The sequence below is a fragment of the Salarias fasciatus genome, unplaced genomic scaffold (genome assembly GCF_902148845.1).
Source record: "Salarias fasciatus unplaced genomic scaffold, fSalaFa1.1, whole genome shotgun sequence".
Taxonomy (NCBI): Eukaryota; Metazoa; Chordata; class Actinopteri; order Blenniiformes; family Blenniidae; genus Salarias; species Salarias fasciatus.
The window spans coordinates 689,193-712,029 of record NW_021941380.1 but is presented as its reverse complement, the minus strand read 5'-3'; the positions used below and the strand labels follow the sequence as shown (position 1 = coordinate 712,029).

The following is a 22,837-nucleotide window of genomic DNA, read 5'->3' as shown; positions in this document are numbered from 1 at the left end:
GTGTTCAGGAAGCCGAGGCGACGTGGTTGGTGTGTTCAGCTCCACCATGCAGCCCCAGTAACAGTGTGAGGATCATACTGAGGCCCTGAGCTCAAGATCCTGTCATAGAAGTCATCAGTCCTAATAATTAGCACTTCTCTGTGCATGTGTCCTCCTGCAAATTGATTAAGACTCATTTCAAAGCACAGAAACTGTGTTTATTGTGAATTCTTAGATATTTGGGTGCTCGTTAACGAAGTGCACAGCTCACAGACCTCCTCACACACACTCAGGACAAACACACTTGAGATGAACGCGCTTATGAAAGAGATTTTTATTCCGAATAAAAATACAGTGAAGACCAGACTGACAGGACGGGGGAGGAAGTGCTCCAACCAGTCAAACCTGAAACTACGAGGCGAAGACGAAGAGATAAAGGTCTGTCACGAACACACTGAGCATGCAGCAGCGAACAAACGGCAGAGCAGGATTTAAAACATGTAAAACATTTCTGGAAGGCACATAAATGTAGATGTAGAATGTGTTTTATAAGCCAACCGCGTTTCAATCAGGCTGAGTTTTTCTCCGCCTCCTGTCTGAACGGTCTGCTGAAAGCCTCAGTCCTCATTCAGGTTTTAAATAAGAACAAGAATACATTTTAATTGTTGTGCAATTTTGATTTCAACAATCAAGGAGTGCTCCAGAACAGTAAAGACTGAAAACGTATAAAGTTGAGCATTCATTGAATCATAAAACCATATTTTGAAAACACCTCAGTTAAAGTTGTGACGCTGTGTTAAATGTAAATGATTCAAATCTCCTGAAGCTTTACTTCATTCCCAGCAGGATATGAACAGCAGACACAGGACAGTTGAGTGTCTCTGCAGTCTGGACAGTAACGTCCAGGACCGCCGGTCCACCGTCGCTCAGAATCCTCCATCAGTCAAACGTTTCTTCCCCTGAACTGTCGAAGCTGCGTCCTTCCCTTCCAGACGTTCAGACAATTAGGAGACGCTCACAGAACTCGACACGACTTTTCCGTGGCCTTCCTCACATGCTCCTTGATCCACTCGTCCACTTCCTGCTGGTGGGATTCGCTCAGCTGATTAATGGCCTTGATGAGAATCTGCCTATCGAGCAAACAGAATCGGGCTTTCAGCTCCTTCATCTCCATGTCCTGCTTCTGCATGAGCCTGTCGTAGTCTTTGTTGAAGTTCCTGTTCCTCTTCAGCTGGCTGATCATGTAGTTTTTCTGCTCCTCCTGCTTCCACCTCATCTCCTCCAGTTCCCTCTCAGATGAAGTGGGCAGACCAAACTGGTCTCTGTTCTGGAAGTCTTGCTTTCTGACGTCCTCCTCGTTCCTCGCCACCGTCACCGGCAGCTGCATCATGTGGTCTATTTCTGAGTAGAGCCCCTTTTCTTCTTCTTGTTCTTCTTGGATTTTATCTATTTTCTTGAGAAGTTGCCTGTCCTCATATTTCCTGCCCCTCTCTATCTCTTTAATTATCATCTCTTGAAGGCTTTTTTGTTGCTCCTCTACACTCGTGTGCTCTCTCAGTCCATGGTTTTGATCCTCTTCCTCTTCACTTTCGTATCTTGCCGTCTGAGCTCCCTTGAACATGGGGCATGTGTAGCAGCCATAGTTGTTTTCCTGTATCATTTTCCGGACTTTGAGCATCAGCTCGCTGGCCTGCTTGCGGTTGTTCTTGTCTTTGTTATTGAAGACGTGGTACCGACCGCCACACTCATCGACCATCTTTCTGAGGGATCCCGTGCCTTCGCTCATGAAGCTCTCGATCGTCCTACCATGGAGCTCGTCTCCTTTGGTGAACACGATGATGATGAAGTCCCCTGACTTGGGACCGAAGAAGTCCTTGACGAGCTGCACAGTCTCCCTCTCCTCCTTGGTGAAGCGGCCGACCTGCATGACGAGCAGGAAGACATGAGGTCCGGGATCCAGCAGCGTGAGGCACTTCATGATCTCTTGGGTTATTTCCTCATTGGACAGAGTCGTGTCAAACAAGCCGGGCGTGTCCACCACGGCGACGGGCTGCCCGTCGATGAGTCCCGTCACTTTGCTGCACTCTGCGGTCACGGATGTGGCGCAGAGCTTTGAGAAGAAATGATTTTGTCCCAGTAGAGTGTTTCCAGTGGCACTCTTTCCACAGCCCGTCTTCCCAATCAGCACCAATCTTAAACACTCCGCAGGTCGAGGGTCAACCCTGGGACCCACTTTCCTCCGCTCCATTGTGCTCACACTCCTCCTGAGATGCCTCTGGTCTGTGGAAGACCCTCTACTTTGCTCAGTAGAGGACACTGGAGTCTGCACCCAGTTGGACAGGTAACTTGGCTTGATTAGAGACATTTGTCTGGAGAACATGAATGGTTCTTCAACCTTGGATCTGTCATTGGCGACCGTGGATAAAAGTGGATGCTTTGTGGGATTAGTAGGAATCATATCTGCTGTGAAGCCTGTGGATGCTGCGTTTGAGGACACACTCTGCAGCAGCTCGGGGACCTGCTGCTTGCTCTTAACGTTGAAGATCATGTATCGTCCCCCACAGCGCTGACACAGTTGCTTGAGGTCGCTGTGCTCTGTCAGAAGCCTCTCAAGGGGAGGGAAGCGTGGATTGGTCTCCACCGCGAACAGGACTCTGGTGAAGCGACTGACCTCCACGCCCAGCGTGTCCTGGATGCTCTGCAGCTCCCTCTGGTCTTCCACGGTGGGATGGTCCAGCGGGAGGACCAGCAGGAATGCGTGGACGCCGTCGGGTTCACAGAGGGAGACGCACTTCAGTGATTTTGTCGTTGCTACCTCCCGGGTGTTCCCATAAAGGGCAGGCAGTGCGAGCAGGGAGAGCTGCCGTGTGCTCCTCACCGTGTCTCTCTTCACGTATACCGATGTGTCGGCGGGCGAGCCGAACTCTCCTGGCCCCAGGATGGCCTGACCGAGCAGAGCCTTCCACTCATCGTGTCTCCCACACAGCACCAGGTTCACTCTGGGCTCGGTGAATCTGTGCGTTTCAGGCGACACAGGTGTTTGATCCTCCGCCTGAGTCAGTGTCAGATGTCTCCCCCCTCGGTCTTTCACGATGCTCTGTAATTCTGACATCAGTTTCTGAAACGTGTTTGAAGAAAATTCTTCTGCAAAGTTTATTTTTTGCTGTTTATGCATACACTGCCGGATGAGCTGGTTCACCGCAGAGTTTTCCTTGCCATCTCGTTGTGCTGTGACAACCATGCAGTGTTTAAAGGCATCTTCACCAAAGCAGCTCACGATGAACTTGACTTTTCGGCGGTCTTCTTCAGTGAAATCGTAGGGATTGACCACATGCAGCAGGACGTTTGGTCCTGGGGGGCAGTGCGCCACACATACCTTCAGTTCATGCTTTAGTCTCTCTGCAGACAGACCGAACACATCTGAAGTCCTCACCAGCGTGAACGGGATCTGCTTCCACCTTCCCTTGAAGGCAGAACAGGACTTGACGGCTTTTTGATCGGGCTCCTCTAGTTTTCCTGTTAATAAGTTACTCAGTTCGATCTTTTCACCCTGTCTTTTCCCAAACATCACAATCCTTAATTCAGACACTGTGGAAGACAAATGAAAATATGTTAAATACAGTGTGTGTGTGTGTGTGTGTGTGTGTGTGTGTGTGTGTGTGTGTGTGTGTGTGTGTGTGTTTATGCATTACTCTTACCTGACATCGTTGTTGCCATTTTGAATTAGATGTATTCCAGTCTGTTGAAAATAAACAAGCACAAAACACAAATCAAATATTTTTATTTCTTTCTTTACCAGACCTGCAGATGGACACAAATGTTCCTGTTAAAATGTTTGAGTAGAACTGAAATATTGGGACTGCATTGTTCAGCTGCTGTGATCAAGGCTGAATGGATTCTGCCATACTTTAAATACCACATCAGTGAGTCAACGCCAAACCATGTGGCAGCACTTTGAAACATTGGTAACACTTTATTTGAAGCACCCGGTATAACAATTTATAAGTAGTTATCATTCAACTGCAACAGCATTAATGGAGCTGACTGAAGAAATCACCAATGCTATGGACAATAAGCAATTTTTAGTAAGCATCTTTGTCGATCTTCAGAAAGCATTTGATACATTAGACCATGAGATACTTCTGCAAAAATTATACAAATATGGTATCAGAGGAGTCGCACATCAATGGGTCGCAAGTTACCTAAAAGATCGAAGTCAGTTTGTGGAAGTTAATGACACAAAATCCAACTTTTGCAATATAACTTGTGGGGTACCACAGGGCTCAGTCCTTGGACCAATTCTTTTTCTCCTCTATGTGAATGATATTGTGTCTGCTTCAAATGTACTAAAATGTATTTTATTTGCAGATGATACCACATTGTTTTACACGGGAAAAAACATAAATGAGGTGTTACAAACAGTGGAAAATGAGTTTCAGAAAGTATTACATTGGTTTAATGCTAACAAACTATCTATAAACATTAACAAGACAAAATTTATGGTCTTTACTTGTAAAGAAAAAGATATTGGTGCAAGACTTTCCATTCAAGGGTTAGAGATCGAACGAGTGCACGAAGTAAAGTTCTTGGGTGTTTTAATTGATGAACATTTAACATGGAAATCACACACAGAACGTGTTAAAACAAAATTATCCCAAACTGTTGCTGTGTTACACAAGGTTAAAGAGTCTCTCAATAAGAATGCTTTATTACTGTTGTATAATTCCTTAATTATTCCACATTTGACTTACTGTATAGAAGTGTGGGGAAATGCATGTAAAACCTACCTTGATCCAATTTGCATTTTACAGAAACGTGCTCTTCGTGTTGTAAATGGCAGTGGATACAGAGCTCACACAAATCCAATTTCTTTACAATTAGGAACATTAAAATTTAATGAATTGGTTGAACTTAACGTTCTCAAATGTATGTATAAAGCTCACCAGAAAACATTACCAGAAAACCTGCAAAATAGATTCAAAAAGAAAGAAAGTAAGTATAATTTAAGAGGATCAGATTTTTTTTGTAAACCTAAGTTTAGAACTAAACCAAAGGAAAGGTGTATCTCAGTCCACGGTGTAAATCTATGGAACAGCCTTGAGTGTGAAATCAAAACCTCAAAATCCATCCATTGTTTCAAAAAGAGTGTGAAACTAATTCTGATGGATAGATACAAAGACGCCATGTAGGACATCTTTGAAATTTGTGTTGTATGATGACAACTTGTTTTTTTGTTATGTATTGTTTCTTTGTTATGTATTGAATGTAGCGCGCACATCGGAAGTTTAAAGGATTTCTGAATTGACAAGGGGCAGATATTATAAGCTTTTGCTTCTTTCTGTACCTTTTCATTCATATCTGTGCTGAAGTATGCAGATGCAAGTATGTTGCATTCACTTTTTGTTTTATTTAAATGAATGAAATAAATAAATCAAATCAAATCAAAATCAAATAAACACTCATAAATGATCACAATGCTTTATAACCCACTATACAGCATAGGATTAGGGTTAGGTTTAGCGTTAGGGTTAGGTCATGATGTTATAAAGCATTGTGATCATTTATGAGTATTTATAACTATAGTGATACAGTGCTATAATGCACTTACAATGTATTATACAGGGGTGCTTCAAGTAAAGCGTAAGTAAAGAGTACCTGGACGTAGGAATGCACCGATACCAGTATTGGTATCAGTTGTGACGCAGCAGTGGGTACCTGTAGTCATACTCATACTCGAGAAAGCTCAACGATACGACCCGGACAGTGTGATTACAGGATGCCGTCCGCCTCTGATCGCACCATTTCATGGATGAGAATGTATGCAGGGGTGGATCTATAGAGGTGGCACATGGCACAAGAAAGCATTGCCACCCAGCTGCACCGAACTACAATTCAAACCATGTCCAATTTGACATTTACAAGTGCAAATCTCCAAAGTACAGCTGCAGTGAATGCAGCATGAGATAAGACCAGAGTGGCAAGAGGAAGTACAGTCAGTGTGTTAACAAAATATGTATAAAATCACGAGACTTTATGAAGTCAAATGTTTGCTGACATGCCCCTAAATACATGAAGACAGGACATAAGCTGTGATATATTTCTGACGAAACATCCAAAAACAGCTGATTAACTTTGGATCAGTAATTATAGTTGTAACATTTCCATACATATTTCTTCTACTCGTTCAGTCTGTCTCACTGAATTCTCAAAAGCTGACTGTTTCTCACTTCCACTTCGCCTCCTACCAAATCATTGTTGCAGTTCATATTGTGATTTTTTACAGTTTGGTTAGTAACATGAAGGCAGCCATCAAAAACATCAGCAAGTCACACTTTATATTGGTTAACTAAGAAATGTGTGAAAGCCTTGAGACTCACAAAAAGAGCAAAATGCCGAGTGTGAATGTTAAGTATTAAAACCAGTTGCACTTACCGGCATCTGTGGAGTCTGTCCTCCTGGTGCCGTTCGCAGCACAGCAGCTAAAATCACCGTTCACAGAAATGCTCCAGTTTCTCAAAGTGACGCATGCACATCCTGTACATGCATAAAATTTCCACTTATAGATGTTTTTGGTGTTACGTCGCACCTGGAAAATTACATTGAGGAGGTCACAGAGTGAGGAGTTTAAGTGGGCGGAGCTAATGGGTATGAGTGATCAGCTGATCCCAGCTGGCAGTGTGTGACCAACACATTATATAACAATATAATACATTATATAACGCTTGATAAAGTTGTCCATTGTCTTTCTGGCATTGCAGTTAGATAATGAGACCTGAAGTATGTGCGCCTGAAGCCAGAAGCCTCCAGAGGAATTCACTCAATGAGCCTGCACTTCTGGTAACAGCTTTTGATACCCGGATGATTTCATCTCCAAAACTGGTCCAACCCGTCCGAACAGAGAGCAGGCCCGGAGGGGAGGGGATTACCAGAACAGACAGACACCTGTTCAGCAGGAGGAAATCACGCCACCATGCTTTCCCTAAACCTGCAGTGACAACACCGACCATCTGACTGAGCTTCTTCACCGGTTCCAGAAGAACAGCTGAGTAAACATTCAGCTTCCTGTAAATTCAGAGCGAAGCTGAAAAAGTGGGCATCTCAGTTAATTTTTTGGACTGATTTCAACCTCCTGCTTCACTGACCTAAAAAATGTAGTCCGGGAAAAAGAGAAATGGTGAAACTGGTGTTTAGCATGTAGCATCAAAACTGTGTGAGTCCTGAATCATTTTAGCATGTAGCATGTAGCCCATTGGACAATGAAATAAGGCTGCATTTCTTGGAGATAGAAGCTTTTCTTTTTTTTTTTTTTCAGATTCTCTGCAGTTTTCAGATGAAACATGTTCATTCTCGTGGTTTTAAAAGAAATCAGTAAAATTAAAATTAAGGAAAAAATTTCATGATCAGTAATCAATGTGTTATTTTTTGATACAGAAAAATGAAGTGCTGCCACAAAATGGCTTTCTCTCTTTGATGATGTGTATTCCTGTTAGACGCTCCACGCAGGCGGACTTTCTTGCATTTCAGCCGAAAACCTTTTTGTTACTTCCTGTCTCTTCCAAGCTAATATGATAGTAAACTGTTAATCCAGCAGTGACAGAATAAACCTTTTGTTTTTGGTGAAACTCGGTAAATTAATGGAAGCGGCTGAGATCAGCTGAATGATTTCAGCATGGAGGAAAAGTAGTGGAGCTGCTTCAGATGGGGGAAGATGGGACTTTTGTTCAAAGAATGAACGAAGATGAAGCAAAAGTTCAAGGTGACCAACTTTACAGTCGGTGATTCCTTATTGTTTTCACTTTTATTGTGAAGGCTGGGTTTGAGCAGTGTTCTGCAGAGTGGTTGCTCTCATCTCGCTCCACATGTGGTCCTGACACCGGCCGTGGCTGCAGCATGTGACTCCGTTAGATCAACACCTTCCTCTTCATGTGGACGCGCCGCAGGCCCTGGTGGGGTGTTTGTCTTGGGAGATTTATAACCTTGCGGGGTCCCCCCGGAGCGTCTGGGTGTTATTATTAAAAAGCTGATTGTGAGGCTGTTTTTGCTTTGTGTGAAAACAGAATAAAAAGATGTGTTTGATTTCCAGCACAAACATGTCTGAAAGTAGCAATATTCATGTTTGACCCCAACCCTCCCCTTTCTTTAAGTCATGGCGGGGGTGGGGTGGGGGGGGTGGGGGTCGCTCGGTACGTTTGATTTATGGCCTGGTCCCTCCTGGCTGTTTGTACATGGCTCTAACAGCACCTCACCCCTCCCCTCCACTGCAGTGTGGAAAGAATCATTATTATTATTATTATGAACACACACTTTCTCAAACCCAGATCAGTCTGGCTTCTCTTCTTAATAATAAAGTTATGTTCCAGTGTCTGTTAATAAAACTTCCACTGTCATCAAGTATTCCTGCAATTCCTCTTTTCCCAAAGCAACAGTGTAAAGTTTTGCCTCCCGTCCTGGAAGCTTAAGGCAGTTTCCCTCCATCCACTCCTTTTGACAGGCTCTGAGGTTTGAACCAGGGACCTTCCTGCAGTGAGCTCAGAGTGCTAACCTTACAGCTGGAGTCGTGGCGAGTTCTAACCTTCAGCGCTTACCGATATAAGTTCTTATTCAATACCATAAGGCCTGATTTATAGTCTAGACGCAGATGATTTGTGAAGGTTTTGTGTTGCTGTGAAGCACTTTCAACAGCGTCTGAGTTGACACCGTTGCTACCACGATACGTCGCTACGACGCCACGCTGCTACAACGCTACCATGATACGTTGCTATGATGCTACCACGTTACGACACTACGCTGCTACAACGCTACCATGATACGTTGCTATGATGCTACCACGTTACGACACTACGCTGCTACAACGCTACCATGATACGTTGCTACGCTGCTACAACGCTACCACGATACGTCACCATGACGCTACAGTGCTGCCACAACGCTATGACGCTACATTGCTACAACGTTACGTCGCTGTGACGCTACAACAACATGTTGCTACTCTGCTATGATGCTACATCACTATAATACTACATCGGTACGCTGCTACAACGCTACATTGCTATGATGTTATTCTGCTACATTGCTACGATGCTATGCCACTACGTCACTATGACACTATGTGACTATGTTGCTACAGCGCTTTGACGCTGTGATGATATGTTGCTGCATTGCTACGAGTCTACGTCACCATGAAGCTACATAGCTACAATGCTACGTCACTACAACACTATGATGCTACGTTGCTATGATGCTCTGTCACTACAACTCTATAACACTGAGGGTGTCACTATGATGACACATCGCTATGACTCTGTGCTGCTATGTTGCTACGCTAGTAGATACATGCTACACACTGGGTTATGCTTACTGTAGGCCAAGGGACCGAGGGTCTTTATACGGCAAAGATTTCAGGTGAAAATGAAAACAAACTGCTGTTACATTTTATGGGGTTGTTTTCACCAGCGCTAAATAACCCTCTGAGCACCACGGAGTGTTTTAAACAACATAGCTTTTCCTCGGACCAGCAGGACTTAACAAGGCCTTCACCATGTCTGACAAAAATAAACCAAAAGAGTTCAGCGGCACTGATGGAAGTGAAGCGTTTTTCAAAAACCAAAAGACAATGCAAACAAATGAAAGTTTCAATTTACACTTTCAAACTAAAACTTTGTATTCTCCCTTTGTGGCACGGTACTAAATGACTACTGTGGCCCGGTGGATGGGGACCCCTGGTGCTGAAAAAACAGCTCTAGAAAAATGTTCCTTCGCCGTGGAAACGGGTGAAAGCAGCAATTTCTGGAAACACTTTGGCTCCTTCTCCTGGTACATGGCAGAAGCCCTGGTCCTGCTCCTGATCCTGGTCCATGTCCCTGTCCTGTTCCTGGTCCTTGTCCTGGCTTTAGTATAACTTGCTTCTTGTTTTCTAATAATAGAATTCTTCCAGATACGAAGTGTTGAGGCGTTTGAGGACCTCTTCTGAGGTTAAAATCCTCCAGCAGGTACTCTGAGCTTTGTGGTATCACACCTTAATGAAATGATCCCATTCAGTCTTTTTTGAAAAGTTTTGTTAACCTATATCGCTACATGATGTCAAATTAACAACCTAAAATATTTACTGACCACCTGGAAGTTTCAGTCTTAATATCAGAAAACTTATGTATTTAACAAGCACTGAAACACCAAATATGTAACGTCATACAGGAAGTGGAAGCAACTACACCACTGTAATCTAGCAACTACAAACACTTCACTTTAATTCATGAAAATGAGAACCTCTGTGAGATAAAATAAGGTAAAACTGCAGCAGAATAACCCTTGAATGAGGAAAACCCAGCTCACAGTATTAAGGTCAAAATGACAGTTTAAGTCTTTTCCTCTAGTGTTCAAACCTCAGTATAAGTACAACCTAAAAGCCTTTGTTCCACTTTCTGCTTCCCTCTTTGCTCCAGACAAGTGAGCGGGTCCATCACTCCATTGTTACTTACAGTCAGAGTAATCTGACTACTGCTCCGTCAGTACGTGCTGGCCTCCTGATGGTGCCTGAGACAGCTAAACACCGGACCAGGCCTCACTTTTCATCTGGTCAAGGTGTGTTAAAGCAGATATAAACTGTGAAGTGAGAATCGGTCCGGAGGCTCAGTCAGTGTTTCTCTTCCAACTTTCTGTTATTGTGTTTCTGAGCTCCTCCTAAAAACGTCTCTCTTCGCTCCGTCCTTTCATCTCCTCCCTCTCGGTATTTAAGTTTGGTGTGTCCACACTTGATCAAATAAGCATCTTTTCACACGGCGTGGCGTCCTGGCTCCGTCTGGCCGCCTCTGTGTTGTGCTTTATTTTTATTCTCGCATAGTTCAGCCGGCGCTCCTCAGTTCAGATTTAACGGATCCGGCTCGGTGTTCTGGGCTCACACGGCGCTCAATCACACGTGACGGTGGAAGTGATGCTTCAGGCAACGAAGTGTGTGTTTATATACCCCCAGTGCTCGGAGTCAAAGAAAATGAAACTTTCCAGAAACGACCGGCGAAAACGAGACTTTCCTGAAACACGAGTTTCTAATGTTTCCAGAGCTTTCAGAATGCTGAAACGTGGAACTTTTCTGAAATGGAAATGCAAAGCTATGCGTTTTCATTCGAAACGGGGCCTCAGCTCTGTTCTCGGAGGATGGATTTCCTCACACTGTTTTAATTTGCGCCAAGTCACAACGATCATGACATGTTTCGCAGGTCAGATTGGGGGGAGGAGGGGCCTCCTCCTTCCAGGGTGAAGTCTGGGATCAGATTCACCACCTTGCAATTGAAAAACAACCTACTCCATATATTATACAGCAGTTAAAGCTATCCAGTCTGCTGCAGTCCATCCACTCAGCAATCGCCTCCTCCACCCGGGGTGGAGCAGTGGAGGAGTGGAGTGGAAGAGGCCAATGGACCAAGTGGTTCTTAATCCAACCACTCAACCCAAGTTGTACAAACTAATTTGTCAGCTGGCTCGCGGGCACTTTGGCAGAAAGTCCAGAGAGTCGTGTGGGAGTTGAACCGGTGACCCCTCAGGCCTGCCACCCCACTGGGACACAGGCATGTGGGAAGGTGGCTGCTGGTGTTGTTAGAATGATGTTTTTGGGCCTGTGAGCTGTTGTTTTAGCAGCGCTGTGACCAGGAACCAGCAGCTCGCCGCCATTATCGATCTGACGAGGGTGAGAGACACCAGATATTTCCCATAAATCACTTGGGGTGGGTTTAGATGAGAGACTCGACTCTTATCAGATGTGAGACCTGGACAGGGTCTTTCCGCAGCTCGTTTCTGGCAGCGATCCAGAACGATCTGACTTTTTGACACATCTTCTCCCAGTCAGGCTTTGGTCGGTGTGTTTCCTAACTTCCTCCGCAACACGTCCAACTCCACAGCTTTACGTTACTGGAGGTAAACAAAGGAGCATGGCGCCGGTGTAAACAGTGTGTAATGCACACCATCTGAAGTGTCCTGTGTGCACGTGATAGCGGTGAAGCCATTATTCACAGTTTGGCAAACAAACGGTACACTGTGCTTGGTATGCGTGGGAATCACTGACACAGGATCGGAGTGAAACGCGACCCGCTACAGTGGGCTGTATTTCTAATGTTGACTTCATGTTTTCATGTTTAGTTTTCACCTCAAACACGATGAAAACTGACTGAGTGCTCTTTGGCACTGCAACCGTTTCAAGTGAAAACGCAAACGTGTCCTTGTGTTCCGGGTGTCTGTTCACATGAACAACTGAAAATGTACTTTTTCAAAACACTGTCTCCTTGTAAACACTGCTGCTGGTCCTGGTCCTGGTCCTGGTTCCTGTCCATAGTTTTAGAGATGACAGTAATAACAATCCATCTTGGTGTTCTGTCCATACTGTTATCTCCTTTATTCAACCAGGTAAAGCCTTGTTGAGATATAAAATCTCTTTTCCAAGAGGGACCAGGCAGTAGCAGCAGTTACAACAACAACAAATATATTCAAACACCGATACATTTAAAAAACCAGGTGGTTCAGGTGCCAGCGAAATAAAATGACAGGCGGCACACGAACGTCCCTGTTCTCTAGTGTTAATGTTTAGAGTGTATTGTTCTCTCCAGTGTGCAGAGTGTGTGTGTGTGTGTGTGTGTGTGTGTGTGTGTGTGTGTGTGTGTGTGTGTGTGTGTGTGTGTGTGTGTGTCTGTGTGTCTGTGTGTGTGTGGTTTCATTATAAACACAAACAACAGCACCACCTCCTGGCTGGGAGGCTGACTTCGTCAGTTTCTAAACGTTACCGTGGAAATGCGAAACTTTACTGAATGATGCACAAAATGATGCGTGTTCACGTGAAATATGGGGTAAACGAGGCCTCAGAGTTTATCCGTAGAGGCCAATAGGGGGGCGTCCGTCCACAAGAGGGTGCTTGTTAGCCACTGCTCTCTCAGTGGCTGTTTGGATCGAAGGTGTTTCCGGCGGGTAGAGACAACATAAAGGGTGTTCAGCTGTCACAAAGTCCACTGCTTCCCATCTGCGCTCAGCTCGCTTTGCCTGACATCAGGTTGTGGGTGTGTGGCGCAAAAAACTAACTGAATTTGAATAAAGAGAAATGAAAGTGAAGAATGAGAAAGAACCAGGAAGCTGAATGAAACACACTTTCGTTTTGATCATGCTGTGGTGTGTGTGTGTGTCTACAGGTCGTGTATCTTCTACCGGGCATGTATGGACATCCCTCGAGGCACCGAGCTGCTGGTGTGGTACAACGACTCCTACACGTCCTTCTTCGGGATCCCTCTGCAGTGCATCGCTCAGGACGAGAACTGTGAGAACACCACTCCTCTTTACGCTCTCGCTGTGGTTAGCTTCCCGGTCGGGACACCGGCCTCCGTCCAGCAGGTGCTTTCCTCCAGCAGACACTGGTCGGGAAGTAAATATGACTGCAGCGTTGGTCGGAACATGAGCCGAAGGCCTCGGCTCTGCAGCCAGTCTGTTCACACTCACTCCCTGCAGTTTTCTTTGGCCGACGCTCAGACATTATTCCAGACGGGATTTAAACGGTCAGACCTTCAACCCGCCACCAAAACAATGATGCAAATGCACTTTTATTTTTACAGTCTGCTTGCTATCTGATTTATTATTCCAGCGTGCCAAAACCAGATGAACCGCGGGCAAAAAAACATTCGTACAAAACCATCCAAGGGGATTTTTTACTCTTTAGTTTTGTTCTACAGCTCTGTCTGAGTAATGTTTGTGATTTAACTCTTCACTGGCCATATTCAGCCTTAACTAATTCACAGTTTAATGACCATCACGAAGCTGCATGCTCCATAAAGAGCACATTTATTTCAGGAAACTGGCATCTGAGAGTGGAGGGTGAGACAGCAGCATTATGAAATATTCTTTAAACCTTAAACCTTTATATGGTTTAGAGTTGAGGTGGAGACGTTGGACAAGGTTTTCACTCCTCCATGACGACAATAAACGTTCTCTGGAGACGGCAGCTTTATCGGTTTGGAACATGTGGAACCAGGATCTTGGAACCTTTTGGGGTCAGTCTTTGATATTTTCCACAGTCCACAGTAGAGACGCTGTCAAGTCCCAAGGCTCATGGTTCCAGAGCCAGACCTGCATGTTGGTTTTGCCAAAGGGTTGTCGGGCAGGAGAGCGAACCCACAGACTCTGTGGATGGTTTCAGGTTTGCAGAAAAGCTGTGGTCAGATATGAGATTGACTGAAGGGGAGACTACTAATGAGAGACAGAGGAGGGCTGTTTGGTGTGTAATGAGGACGAAGGCCTGGGAGGCTGCTCATAAATCCCCCAACACAACACCAGCTCTACCTGCGACTCTTTTAATGACGGGAATCATGATCAATATCATGTTCTCAGCAGCAGCAGCTCCAAGAAGGCCTATGAAGGTGGGTGGCTGAAAGAAGCACTTTATTAAGAGAAGATAGAGAAGAGGTGCTTCAGCCCTGAGAGGCTCTTCCTCTTGCAGATGGAACAAGCTGCTGCTGTCGGCTCGTTCTGAGAGACTCGCAAAGAGAGGCAGCTCCGGAACGCAGCTTTTCCACAGCCTGAGACGAGACCCGACGGGAAACATTCTTGGCTGAATACATCACCATCGGGCCGAGGCGTCCTCATGCACAGCTTAACTTTATTGATTCATATCGATCAATTGATGTTCAGGCCCCGTTTATGCTGCAACGTTTCAAGTGTAAAGTTTTTACCTTTTCGTTTCAAAAAAGTTTCACATATACACTGCAATGTTTTAAAAATGATGTCCATTTCCACGGCAATGGCAGAAACACTGAAACTGATGTAGCTCTCATGTTGGTCCACTAGTTGGTGCTGTTGGTTGTTTGTAATGAAACCAGAGAGAAGAGTACAGTCTACATTAAAGCTCGTGTCCAGTGTTTTGAAAGAGAGAGGTTTTTTTAATCCAGCGTCTCGAGGTTCCGCCCTCCCTCTGCTTTCGTGAGCGACCAAGCCACTCCCCTTTAATTGTGCTTGCGCATTACCTGTAGGGTCAAAATGAGAGCCTCCGAGTCCTACAGCATCCTACATGTTTAGCTGTTTACGGTGGATGTTTAGCGGACAATGGATATATCCAAGGTAAGCGTAAAGTCTCTCTGGCTGTGTGCACACGTTGATTGACAGCATGACAAAGCGGAAGCTCGAAATCTATTGGCTGAAGCTGACCGGCGCCTTTTCGGATAACACTGGGGTCTATGAGACAAAGGCGGAGCTCATAAATAAATTTTTATATTGCTTTATGCTAATATTATATTATAGTGTCGAACCAAACTAAGACAATTAAGCTCTGTTAAAAAAAATGATACATACATTGGAAACGAACGGAAACTCCGAACACGAGCTTTAACAATGCAGAACACACATATTCATATGGACAAAACACCAAGTTGGATTGTTATTACAGTGACTGTCAACTCGAAAACTATAAGCGCGGGAGGATTTGAACTGGATCCAGGAGCAGGAGAATCTGGACTGGGAGTCATGGCACTCTGGAAGAAAACATTGTTCTGATTGTCCATCTACTGAGCAGGACCAGGATCAGGACCAGGATTTCCCCAGTCAACAATGAGAGGAGTGTGTTCGGCGGCTGCGACTTGGTGTGCAGAGTGGTCATTGCATAATCAGACTGTTTTTGGTTCAATTTCCCAGCTCCCCCTGCCCCCCTGCTTGATGCTCTAGAAGTCAAGTCCTTTCATCATTTTTCAGAAAGTGTTGTTTTTGCTCGTTCACATGGTGTTTTCACAAAGTTCCACTTTGGGAGCTGTTTTACAGAAGTTATGTTTTCAGTGGCTCTGAGCTCCGTCGCCGTGTAAAGGACAGCAGAGGGAACGCGTGAGACCGTGCTCGGCCTCTCCTTTCTCAGTCTCCTCTCGCTAATTTGTTTGAGTTTACATTTCCTCCACTTTTTTGCGCAGTCAGCCTCTTCATGTCTTTTCCTTTCAAATCTTTTCTCATTTATTTTCTTTTTTCAGTTTTTTAAAAATTCCCTACAGGGGGGAAAAAACAAATGTTGACTTTTTTTTGTCTTATGTAATTATGGAGCAGGAGAAAAAACAGCAAAACAAAGCCTGGAGAGGGAGTTTGAATGGGTGGAATCTAAATTGAAATGAATTGAATTAGGAGGCGCTCTTTGACTGAAACGAGATCTCACTGATTGCAAATTACAGACGTTTGGCCACAAACCGGTTGGCTTTACAGATGGAGCAGCTTGCTTACATGACATTGTTTACTGTGACTGGCATACACACACACACACACACACACACACACACACACACACACACACACACACACACACACGCTCTCTTGTTTCTGTTTATAAAGCCTGCAGTGGCCTGTGTGCTGCTCTGAGCCCTGGACACGGTGGACCTGATTACTCGGACCGAGGCTCTCTGGACCCGATCGCATATCGAACCGTCCTCTGACTCACCGGCTCATCAGACCGTCCCGTTTTCCCCTCGCTGAGTGACGCGTTGCGGCAGCCACCGGATTCCTCTGCGGCCGCGGTTTGCCAATAAGCACAGCAGTACTGGAGGGAGGTTTAGTGGACTGATGAGTCGTGATATTCAATCCCACTGATCTCCTCTGCTGAGGAGGAAAACCGGAGAGGCGGACGGCTGGTGGAGAAGGCCTGATGTGTGAGGAGGGGCCTGGCAGCCCCGCATCAGTCTGAGGGCATTTCTCTCCAACATCCGGTCCCGGGATCTGGTCCTCACAGGTTTCATCAGTTTATCAAGGTTTCTAACTACAACTTACTCTGAAGTGTCTTTTCTTGGAAGCAGAGATGCAGTGATCCCCCTTTTCAAAGGACAACAAGAACAAAACCAACCTGGAGCTACTTTACAATCCTTAGTCCTGGTACGAGTTCTTATCCAGGTCCATAAAAGCCAGGCTCTGCAAATGAAGTGTGACGGCTGAGTGGCTGAGAGCCACCTCCACGGTCCCTAAATCCAGCTACGTCACCTCCAATCTCTACATCCAACTACATTACCTCCACTGTCTCTACATCCAGCTACGTCACCTCTACAGTCATTAAGCTGCTGGTTGAGTTTCTGGTTAAATTGTTCATTAATTTGCTGGTTAAGCTGTTGGTTTAGTGGATGGTTAAGTTGCTGGTTAAGTTTCTGCTCTGTGAAGTCTGTGGAGCCACTCCAAACACACTCTCACATCATGGGAAGAAAAAAGACAAAGAAGCAACTTTAATTGTTGTCAGTTCTCTCTATGTCGTTACCAGACACTTCTGTTAATTTCCTGAGGATTAATAAAGATTAAAGTAGCCAATTTTTATCAAAAGGAGCAATTTGACCTTCTTGTATCATTTTTTAAGACAGTTTCACCTCAAAATAAACTGGGAAAATGTGGTCAGTATTTCCCTCAAATGGTTCTTATTGTCCAGCCACTGAGCAAGTATTAACTACAGGGGAGGTACACAGGACCAGGACCAGGACTAGGACCAGGAGCTTTTTTCCAGAGGTTGTTCTCTGAGCAGCATGTTAACAAACAGCTTCAGTCCCACCACAGCATATCATCCTATGCTGTGCTACATCCACATTGAAATGTCTTTTACTGAAGGGTGTGAACCTTCACTCACATCAGAAATCAGGTTTTTTTTAAAAGGTGTAGAAATGATGAGAAAGTTGATGACTTCCTGTGTTCTGGAGTAGTTTCTGAATTTTTGTTCATCATAGTTGAATCACACAGCTCCACTTTCAGCAGCTGCAGTCCAGCAGGGAGCCGTTCCTGACTGAAGCGGTCGTTTTTTCATGCTTTGTGGTTCATCAGATGGACTGTTTATATAGCAGAAGGCTTCAGGACATGAACACAGTGGACATGTGTCTCCTTCTCACTTTTCTAGCCTTAATGAGCCCCGTCAGCATCCAGCGCTCTAATGACGATCAGCGACGTGAGTCTCTGCTCCTCCGAGGACAGCGGATCGCAGTCCCTCTGTCTCCAGTGTGTAGTTTCATCCTCTGTGGCTTCAATCAGCTCAGCGATGCCGCGGAAAGCTGCAGTTAGCAGCAAACTCTCTTTAATCTGGAGCTGCATAGAGGCCAGTAATTTAATTTCACTGTGCTGGGACCAGTGTGTGCGTGTGTGTGGTGTGTGTGTGTGTGTGTGTGTGTGTGTGTGTGTGTGTGTGTGTGTGTGTGTGTGTGTGTGTGTGTGTGTGTGTGTGTGTGTGTGTGTGAGTGTGTGTGTGAGTGTGTCTGAGAGGCGACAGAGAATGTATTGGGACAGACTAAATCTGCTGTTTGAGTTTCTGGCTGTTGTAGTTTTGGACACGATACATGTGAAACTTCTCTCCTTTAACAGTCAGAGTTACAGTCATTTCTCCGCATAAGGAAAATCCCACAACATGCAGGTTTGAGTAGAAGGACATCTTTTTGAAAACACAGAGGAAAATAAAGATGACCACAGTCCAGATTCTCCTGGTCCTGGTCCAGATTTTTTTCATTTGTTTTCTTGACTGATGAAATAAACGGCAGTGTGTACAAGTAGAAGGCAGAACAGAAGGAACCAAAAAATAACTGACCAGAGCAAACTTGTTAAACAGAGAACACCAGGAAAGAAATAAAACATCCAGTATTACAGCACATGTTTGAGTTGCTCGTTGGTTCAAAGAGTTTTCAATGGAAAGAATCCATATCTTCATCAAATGAAGCCAAGTTTGCCTTTACAGGAAACTAAAAACTCTATTGAATAGACACATTTCTATTTAAATTCTGATTTTACCAACATATGAACAAATAAAAGGCTTCCAGGTTGTATTTCTGTGGAGGACATGCATTCTGAATCCTCAGCCTCCTCATATGACTCGCTGTCATCGCTGTATTGATTTGATCAGTCCTGATCGGCCGGTCGTGAGATGATGCCTCCACTCCTCCTCCTTCCCTCTCAGATAGTGTACATTATGTTTCAGACACTGTCTGTAAAGTGTCTTTCTTTTATATTCAGAAAACTTCAGTTGCAGATGCAGTGCACCTTCAGATAATCTGTGTTTCAACTGGAAAGTCGTTCTGCTGAAAAAACTGGTCAAAAGACGTTTTTATAATTCCAGAAGAACAATTTTTTATACTTTATAAAAACCCACTGTTTTTGCTTCAATTAAACATCTTATATTCTCAGTTACGGACTGATTGATGCCTTTATTCTGAAAGGATTCTAACAAGAAAAGTTGAGTTTTTAACAGAAGCAACAAATCAAAAAGTACAGAAAGTCACTCGTTCTTGTGTTTCTGGATCATAGAAACGTTGTCAGCTCTCTTTGTTGGAAATGTCTGACAATATTCTTTCAGTTCTACTTGTAAGGGGGAGTTTGCATGTTCTCCCTGAGGGTGTCTCCATCCTCTGTTTTCTAAAAACATGTTTTAGAAGGAGACAGGAAGATCAGCTGCTCTGAAGCCTGTGTATGTGCGTGCGTGCGTGCGTGCGTGTGTGTGTGTGTGTGTGTCTTTAATCTTTTCCTGGGATTGTCGACAATACTGAAAACATAGTTAAATCATGTGAAGTGACTGAAGCTCGTTTCTCGTCAGGTCAGTGAAGACAGCGGAGAGCAGGGCCGTCCTGCTGCTGCACAGTCATCTCGTCTGCTTTCTGCTCCTTTATTAGATTATCTGACTTTGAGGACAACATGGTTTGTGTTTGGGACTTTTGCGGCTCTGTCACGCGCTCCCAAAATGATTTGTGGATCAATTTTGTTTTTTCTGTGGAGCTGTCAAACTGAACAATAAACAGAAAGTGATATAAACAGGAGGGCCGGGGAAAAAAAAGGCAGGATGGCTGCAAGGGAACGTCATATGGTTCTCATAACAGAGGAGGCGGGGGCGCGGGGGGGGGGGGGGGGGGGGGGGTCCTCAGACTGAGCAGATCTGAGACGTTGTCACAGTCAAGTCTTTACAAAAACCCTGTAAGTTTTCCAAATAACAGTTCATTGACACAAAGCCTCCTAAAAACCTGCTTCAGCGCTGCAATGAGGATCAACACCAGCAGGTGGCAGGGTGATGAGCAGGCAAGCCAATCAGAATCCTGGAAACAACAACAACAAAGGGCAGCAATGATTTCCTGTTCCTTCAACCATCATGGAGCGACTGATGGAGGAGTGGAGCTCCTTCTGAGCGTGGTGCTGTCGGCAGAAAACTTCGTACAGCTGCATGAGCGCTCGGATCATCATTTATCAAAACGGTCGAGAGAGTCTGAGTCCGTGTGGATTTGAGGTACAGCAGAAAACCTGACAAAAATTATAAAGCAAGCCTCAAACATGTCATAAAGCACAAGCAGCAGCATATTCAGTACAGATTCAAAGTAAAATAATAAAAAATAAATTAATGCCCTGATAGAATATCTTGTAAATTTCCCCTTGTAGGATTAATGAAGGATCTCAGTTTTAACCGTGAACACAGACGCCTCCCTGGAGCTGCTGCTTCAGACGCTCAAAGACAGGAGTCTCTGTCTCCACTCAGCAGGGGGCGCTGCTGTTCACCCCCAAATGGTGTGGGATTTTATTTAGACCTGTTCAGTAGTATTGCACTGGTCAACGGAGGGACTTTTGATGGGCCGGAGCCACGAGAGGACCTGAAGAACTAGGGACCCAGCAGAGCCTCCACTGGGGGCTGGACGGAGGAGACAGGAACTGAAGAACCAGGGACCAGCCTCCACTGCTCCCTAAATCCTGGTCACCACTGCGGCCAATAAGCGGCAGATTTCGGTTAGTTTTTCCAGGATCTTTGAGTGATGACGGCCGGTCTCAGTCCAGTAGCATGAGGAGCAGATGGCATGCACCCGCCATCAGTGGTCCGGGTCCCGGGTCTGGCTCGGGTGCCAAGAGTGTCTTGGTCAGACCATCACTGCTGTGAGGAGGAGACCGGGCCGCCGTGCTGCTGCCGTCTGGTTGTAAGACCTCATTAAACCAAACAATAAAAATGTGACCTCTGTAAAATGTGTCAGCCTCTCATTATTGGTCATAATCAATACAATCAGGGTTAGATTATCAAACATGTAATTTATTCAGACCTCAGTCGGTGTCATTTCGTCCACGGCGATGCTGTTCATTGCCGCTGTGATCCTTCTTCTACAGAGCTCCTCCTGATTTGCCTCCACCTCAGACCTGAGAGGATCCATTTCCAGCTCAGAAATGTTTCTCTCTTGGCCAAAGTTTCTCTTGTCTGAGTTTCTGAACCATGAGTATTTCAGGATGCTAGGATGATGTTGATGATCAATTTCAGCCAACGCGTTTGTGGAATGCTGAGCTCAGATACAAACGTTTCGTGAATCTCCCAGGTTGCCCGTCGCACGGTGAGAGCGGCGCTCAGGTCTGCATCGTTTCAATGAAGGATTGATCAACAAAGACCAGAGTCTCTGTTTTCAGAGCAGCAGACTGGAAGGTTTCTCTCTACTAATCTCCAGGTTTCTGTTGGGGTGTGAACAGCCTGACCTCCACCCACAGCCTCGGCCTCTTCCAGCAACTCCACAATGTTGCAAACTCTGCAGAACTCCGCCATTGAGATGATGCATTTCATACTCAAACCAAACACTATCGACTGGACGTGTTCCGTATTTGCAATGTTGGTAACAAAATGAATTAAGTGTGGACGAGCGGCGCATAACGGGGGCGTCAATAGCGCCGTTGGGCTCCTTACAAATGGCGTAATTATCTCCTCATAAGGTTATTAGAGGATCGATGGAGCTGGTGGCCTGATGGCAGAGGTGAGCGGATGAAGGATGAGGCGAAGATGACGAGCCGCTGCAGAGCTGCTCTTCCTCAAACGCTCCAGTCTATTGATCACTTTCAGTCCTGATCACGTTTGATCATCGTCCAGAGTTAAAAGACAGTTTGGTGATGTGATGCTGATTAGACCGTTTAACCTAATTTTGAATTGTTTTTCATAAAACTGTGAAAACGCAAAGTAAATATTTATTGACAAATCTGAAACAGACTCAAAACAGATCAGAAAACTTTATAAATTAAGTATTTAGCAGCATCAATGACAAATCTGAAACTTTTCAGAAACATGACATGATGCTTCTTTATATTATTCATATTATTTTCTCAAATAATATGGTTTTAATGTCAAATAGCATTAATTACATGACAATAAAGCAGACACTACACCAGTGCTGCATCAAAGGCTATTTTTGTTTCATTTTTAAAAAATTCTGATCTTTTCTTGTTGAGGACTCATTTTTAGTGTTATTTCATTTTAATGAAACTAGCATTCAAAGGGTAAAAGGGGTAAAAAAAAAAATAAAAAATTAAAATAACAAACACTTAAAATCCTTTAATTTTTTTGGCTGAATGATGGTTGAATATAGTAAAACATAATAAACATAAATAATCTGTTGTTTTTCCATAAGGACTGAAGAGGAATCAGACACTACCAACAAACTAAAAACCATATTCATTCTTATTTTCGCCTCCCAGCTTTTTTGGTATCTGACTCTCCTGATCTTGAACATATTAAACATATTGATTGTGAACAGCTGATACGCTGCTACCCATCAAATCTCAATGAAGAAGTTGTATTTTCCTTGTAAACGCAGCTTGTGGACATTTTTTAGCTGATCAGAGGAACAAAGTGTGTGTGTGTTTGTGTGTGTGTGTGTGTGTGTGTGTGTGTTCTGTTGAAGTTTGACCTCCTGCCAGTCCACATGTCCCGAGGGTTCGGACATGATGAAGGCTCCCAGAGCCGGTCGGACTCCTGGGTCGAGTGAGGACAGCTTGCATCAGCTGCTTCCCCAAAATCTAATTTACACACTTGTATCTAAAGTGTGTTTTCCTTGTCAGTGTGTGGCTGTTTTATTCACTGGCAACACTTAAGTCCAGATCTCTCCATCTGAAGCCTTTGTCCTGCCAGCTCCACGTC

General features: G+C 44.7%; 2 protein-coding genes across 3 annotated transcripts in view; one reads left to right on the top strand and one right to left on the bottom strand.

Annotated features, from left to right (window-relative positions):
* The window catches only part of LOC115385331 (putative histone-lysine N-methyltransferase PRDM6), an 82,375-nt gene that overhangs the window by 38,886 nt on the left and 20,652 nt on the right, over nt 1-22,837 (top strand). Inside the window, exon 6 of the mRNA XM_030087311.1 lies at nt 13,143-13,267. Within this exon, the coding sequence (XP_029943171.1) occupies nt 13,143-13,267 (125 nt within the window). The remainder of the gene's footprint in view (nt 1-13,142; nt 13,268-22,837) is intronic.
* Nucleotides 204-6,604, bottom strand: LOC115385330 (GTPase IMAP family member 8-like). 2 transcript variants are annotated; one of them, XM_030087310.1, is made up of 3 exons: nt 5,695-5,756; nt 3,678-3,718; nt 204-3,567 (listed from the first exon to the last, which is right to left on the bottom strand). In XM_030087310.1, the coding sequence occupies exons 2-3, from the start codon at nt 3,694-3,696 to the stop codon at nt 995-997; spliced, it is 2,592 nt and encodes an 863-aa protein (XP_029943170.1). In that variant the 5' UTR covers nt 3,697-3,718; nt 5,695-5,756; the 3' UTR covers nt 204-994. The 2 variants fall into 2 exon arrangements, with proteins under 2 accessions (XP_029943170.1, XP_029943167.1); XM_030087307.1 differs by lacking the exon at nt 5,695-5,756 and adding an exon at nt 6,412-6,604 and having other exon boundaries at nt 206-3,567.